Source organism: Anoplolepis gracilipes, chromosome 10 (genome assembly GCF_047496725.1).
Source record: "Anoplolepis gracilipes chromosome 10, ASM4749672v1, whole genome shotgun sequence".
NCBI lineage: Eukaryota > Metazoa > Arthropoda > Insecta > Hymenoptera > Formicidae > Anoplolepis > Anoplolepis gracilipes.
Genome location: NC_132979.1, coordinates 1,640,181 through 1,646,364, shown reverse-complemented (window position 1 = coordinate 1,646,364; position 6,184 = coordinate 1,640,181). Strand labels below are relative to the sequence as shown.

At 25.2% G+C, this 6,184-nt stretch overlaps 1 protein-coding gene across 1 annotated transcript; it reads left to right on the top strand.

Moving 5' to 3' along the window:
- The first annotated feature begins 253 nt into the window (after positions 1-253).
- Positions 254-5,713, top strand: LOC140670455 (uncharacterized). Its single transcript, XM_072901062.1, has 9 exons — positions 254-405; positions 1,172-1,291; positions 1,477-1,594; positions 3,437-3,692; positions 4,481-4,597; positions 4,710-4,800; positions 5,114-5,259; positions 5,435-5,567; positions 5,663-5,713. Exons 1-9 carry the CDS (start codon positions 262-264, stop codon positions 5,711-5,713), a joined length of 1,176 nt encoding a protein of 391 aa, XP_072757163.1. The 5' UTR covers positions 254-261.
- Positions 5,714-6,184: the final 471 nt, after the last annotated feature.

The following is a 6,184-nucleotide window of genomic DNA, read 5'->3' as shown; positions in this document are numbered from 1 at the left end:
GATCCCTTAATCGCCGACTGCGTCTCGACGAAAGTGTTAAATTACGGATGTTTTGTTTTCCCAGTGGTATCCTGTGTTCTTTCGTGTTGCATTTGGTACAATTATGGTAAATTTCACAAATTAACTGATATCATGGAACATAAAAATTTATGATAGAAAAGAAGGCTTAGAGGAATATTTAATCAACCATTTGAATAGTGGGGATAAGCAAACGTCTGTTAACTTCACCCTCGTCAAATGTAGTTTAGTACTAGCAAAGAGATGATCAGTATTGAAGACCAGTATTTCAGATTTAACCGAACTCTGTTATTGGCTATTGGTTTATGGCCTTGTCACAAATCAATACTTTCTCGATTACAATCATTATGTTTCTTTAGTATTGAGGCAACATTTATTGTATCTCAAGTATGTATGTATAAAAATATTTTAATTATATGTATTATATAAAATTTTGAAGTGTGCAACTGAGCCACTTTATATATCTAAAAATTTCAATTTAATGTCTACTTTAAAAAAAAAAGACAATTGATATAAGCGATTGAATATGAAAAATACTTCTAAAACTCCAAAGGAGTACAGTTAAATAATGAAAAGTTATCTTTTATATACATAAATATATTTAGATTTTTATTTTATATATTGTAGATTGATAATCTACAGAATAGATACATAAATATTTATTGTTTTTATAATCTAATAAAATTTGTGTGTGAGTGATAATATTTGTCGACTTTTGTTAGAATTAACCTAAAATTGTGACTATATGAATGTATACATCTTATCATAAATATATTATTATAAATTGTCATTCTTTAGAATATTTTATTGTAAACAAAAATAAAATTATATATATATATATATATATATATATATATATATATATGTTTATATGATTTCATATATACTAATATATACTATACATAATAAAATATACAAGTACATTTATTAATACTATATTGTAATACTATATATATATAATTATATCTCCAATATATAATAATGCATGCTTATCTTTTACAAAAAAATATTTTATAATTATATAAAATTAATTTATTGTATATTAATTGTATTCATGATAAATAGCAATAATAACGTAGAACTTAAAATCTACTAATGAAAGATAAAGATATTTTTTACACAAATTATTTTGAAAAAAAAATATTATTTACAGCTTATAATATTTGTAACTTCAGAGTTTACTATTGATATTGCTATTAAGATTCTATCTCCCGCATTTGCTTGCATTAACTTTACATTAATATACAACTCGTTTTACGTTAATGGCGAAACAGTAAGTCAAACATCTATTTTATTTATCGTAATAAACATTTCTGATAAATGAACATATTACTTATTTTAAAACTTCTTAAGTCTTTTATTCTATTTATCTTTTTATAACATACTTTACGAAAAGATAAACGGAATAAAAGCTATTTATAAATAATAAGTAATACATATTAGATAAATACATAATAGGTAAAATACTTAATGGAACAACTTCAGTGTATCTATGATGATATAAAGGACAAAAATGAATTCATAATTATCGAAAAATATGGAAACAAAGCAAAACATTATATGATAGTACTTATAAGTAAGAAAATATCTTCTGATTTATTATGTTTCACATTTCAAGTTTATTAATGAGTCATTACAGAAGCCCTTATATAAAAGAAGAAATATTTTAGATAATTATATAGCTATAGGGAGTCACTCTCGATTTTGACAATTTTCACGTGTTATCAAAGTCATCATGTTTAGTAAGTATTGTGAAAGTTTTAGTCGACGATCGTTGTTTATTAAAAAGTTATTAACAAAAATCTGTAATTTTTATATAAGGGTACGTGGGGTAGAACGGCACGCGGGGTACAATGGTGCAGAGTCGATATCTTTTTACAGAGATGCTACCATGTCATGAAATATGTTGCAATTATTGCTATAAGGTGTCTTTCGTGCTGTTATCAGTGGTCGCAATATTTTTAGTTGAAAGTTGTTATAAATTATTTAATGCACTTGCTGTGCTCTCCGCGACTGAGTTGTAATTCTTCGATATATTTACATAAGATAACAATGATAAAATTCTATTTTTTTGTTACCGTAAATACATTTAGGTTTTAAAATGATCTTTTCTTATTAATTTCATACTGTGTCTATGTAAATATTGATTAATTATAATTTTTTATATGATCAAAAGTAAATAAATACGTTTTGAGGCTTAATGAAATATTAAACCACGAAATGTTGTACTTTTTATTTTTATACTAAAGAAAGAAAGAGAGTATACATAGATGCTGTCTTTCAAAATTAATACCAAAAATTATTACATTAGAGGATATTTTTCCATGTTTTAAAGAGAAAAATATTTATTTTAATAAGAGAATTGTTTTATGTATTAATTTATAGTTATCATTTAAAAATACAAATCTATATTCTTATGTTCTATATATCATATTATAATACACAACTTTTAAGAAGTTTTAGACATCAATGTTAATGAAATAAACAAGTTTTGGAGGTAGTCCATTATACCCCGCATGAAAAGCATATCACGAAAATCTAGGCTTTTACTAAATCAATAATTTCGTCTATTTAAACTATTATTTTATAATAAACTTGTGTTTTTTTTTTATAGTGGATATTCCAAAGAATATTTTTAGTAAAAGAAAGATCGATTTATTTTTTTTTAATATGTTAAAAACTTGCTCAATGCTTAACGTTGGCTGTTCTACCCCACGTTCCCTTAAGTACTGCGCGCGCGCGCGCGCGTGCGTGTGTGTACAGCCTATACGCTTTGATATATCATGTTGTTCGTTAAGAGGTTGTTAAGTCGTTTTTGTTTACCCTTCTTTAATCCAACCCGTATTACTCTTATACTTGTTATAGAAAGTTAAAAGTCCATATGGAACCGTGCAATGATAAACAGATGATGGTTCCACATGAGTTTTCAACTTTCCCCACGGAAGGAGACTAAAATTATTAATGTATGGGAGTGATAGGGTTGAGCTATTAGGGTTTGTTAGGGTGAGGGTGCAAAAGGAAGGGCTCTGCCCATATTTAAATAGTCCTCCCGCCTATACTTATACTATTCCATGCGAAGCGATATCAAAATTATTAACATATTTCAGTATTAGACCTAACCTAACACTGTTTATTATATTTTTTTTTTGTTAATAACTTTTTAATAAATAATAAGTGCCAATTAAAACCTTCATAATATTACTAATTGTTAGAGTGATGGGACCTTGAAAATATAATGTGAAAATTGTCGAAATCAGAGGTGGTTCCCTATATCTGCATAATTACCGAATATCTGAATAATTAATAATTAATACGCACACACACACACACACACACAAAACGTTTAACTTGAAATGTTTCAAATGCACGCGTTTATTGCTATAATATTAACATGTAACTAATTTACATCGTTGTTTAGTGTTTTTCTTTACCTTTGCATTTTTTTATACATTTGCTCAAATTTGGCCGGGTTTTCTGGACCTTATTACATCGACGAACAAGTCTCGGCCACGTCATATATCGATTACGACTAACCGTTTTGTAAAACAACATCTCTACTTACGACGCCTGTCTATGACTGTTGCTATTTACATAGGGATTGCTGCAGCAGTAATAACCGGAGCAATGCTCATTGCATATTTTCAACATTTCTGCGGAATGTTTAAAATTGCAAGGTAAAGCATTTTATACATAATAATTAAGTTAAATCAGTTTATTATTATTGGCTTATTAAATAAATGAATCCCTTCATATACAAAATATTCAAAATTTATGAAATTGTTAAAAATTACGGATTGTTTGATCAATTTAATTTAATTATGCTTTTGAAAAGAAATGTCAGAAATAACAATTAGTAATTTTTAAGGATAAAGGTATAGATAATTAATATCTTGATATGTGTTTAACGAGATATAACTAGATAATAATATGTTATTTTACTAAATAAAAAGACTGCAAATGTAAGTTTTATTTCAAACTTGATGTTATACATTATTTCGAACTCTAACATCATCATAATTCATGGTAATCATTAAATAATTTTTTTAGAATATATACAATAGAAAAAATAGCTTTATAGATGTGGAAAATATTGCGTAAAACTTATATACACACACACACACACATAATATATATATATATATATATATATATGTGTGTGTGTGCGTGTGTGTGTATAAGTATTATTAAAAATAAGTGTCTTATTAAAAATATTGAAACATTGGCTCTTACTTTATAAAACATTTCAAATTGTGTGAACGATTACTTAAACAAAAAAAGAACAATATAAATATCTTAAAGTATCCTTTTATTTTTATTTAAATATGCAAATATTAATTTTGTTGTATTAGTCATTGTCTAATATCATAAATATTGCAGTTTTTAATCGACTGCATATTATATAAATTTACGAATATTACAATCACACTTTAGTGCAAGACTAATTTTGTAAATTTATTCACAGTTACCGTATTGAAAACGCAATACAGATTTATATATCACAAGATATTAATTTCCAAAAGGAAAGTTTGGTCCATAAGAATATAATTTGTGCTATAGATATTCATCGTAACGCTATGAAGTGTGTGTATATGTTGTTATGTATATATATATATATATATATATATATATATATATGTGTGTAGGCCTTAATACTATATAGTATGCATAATAATGCATTTTATATTTCTAAGATTCTCGAGTTATTTAATATCCAACTTTGAGATGTCATTCATGTTATTAATAATATTTGGAGTAATTACTTTGAGTTGCAACATTTTTCATGTAAGTTTGGTATTTTGTTTATAAATACATATTTAAAAAAATTTTGTATTATTTTGCAATATATTGTGTTGTGTTAAATAGACTTGATCCCTTTTTTATTGATAACTATATTCAAGTAATATAATGTTCTGATAAAAAGATTTTAATTTATTAAAAAAACTCAACTTAGATGATTTACAGTTTCTAACAGATTATTTAAAATTGTAGTTAACTAATCTGTTATAAATTTTGTCGTCTATAAATTGGGTTTTTTTATAAACCCTAATTAACTAAATTATAATATTGAAACTTGTAATGTTTACGGATATATTAGATGTTACAGGTTGCATCAACAGAATATAATTTTGAACAACGTCTATTACCCGTTACGATTGTAATTTTTTGTACTATATACATGTTTTTATCTAATTATGTCGGACAAGAAATTATGGATCACAATAATGACGTATATGCTACTGCGTAAGAAATATCTTTAGGTTATCTAATCTTATCGGTTTAATATATGTATATAAACGTTTCAATTAAAAAAATGTAAATTAAAAAAAAGTGCACAAAAATAATATATGTATCTTATTAAATTTTTTCACTATTCTTAAGAAATTAACTAATCCATTATATTTTCATTACATGACAGATATAATGTTTGTTGGTATGCAGCTTCCCTACATATACAAAAGCTAATACTGTTCTTATTGCAAAGAGGTAACAAAGGTTTTGGTTTGAATGTCGGTGGATTGTTTGTAGCATCTTTCGAATGTTTTGCGACGGTATAAAACATTTCATATATATCATAATTTGTCACGTATTATAAATGCATCACAATCTAAAGCAACTGAATAAATGCAGACATATTTTCTTACAGCTGGTGAAGGCATCCGTATCTTACTTTACCGTTATATATTCAACCCAATAATAACAGTAAAAAAAATAAAAAATAAATTACTTTTTTGTTTAAATAAATAAAGTGGAACATAAAAATGTATAACTTAAATATTAACAGAATAAAAGTTTAAAAATGCAATTTTTCATAAATGTATGAAAATGATTAACTAATTTAATAATTATCCGTTGCAATCTTCATTAATTTATGTTAATAAAATATATGAGAAAAAGTTAAAATATTTAATATATTTAATATTATTTATATTTTTTTGGATAACAAAAAAATAAAATACTAATACAAAACATTATATAAAATAAAATAAGATTTTTGAAAAGAAGAAATTATAATTAAATAATTCTTTACACACACACAGTAATTTTACAGTAATGTCACAATTATAAAATATATTTAGATAAAGCATACACGCTTAACTAATTGTAAGTTGCGAGTGTCACTTTGGACTGAAGCATACGAACTCGGACATGTGTCGTCAACAAACGA

Bases quoted from the DNA above. Each gene is read 5' to 3' on its own strand.
- LOC140670455 (XM_072901062.1), top strand. From the start codon at position 262: ATGATCAGTATTGAAGACCAGTATTTCAGATTTAACCGAACTCTGTTA. The intron at 406-1,171 runs GTATGTATGTAT...TATTATTTACAG, and splicing joins CAACATTTATTGTATCTCAA to CTTATAATATTTGTAACTTC. The intron at 1,595-3,436 runs GTAAGAAAATAT...ATCGTTGTTTAG, and splicing joins TTATATGATAGTACTTATAA to TGTTTTTCTTTACCTTTGCA.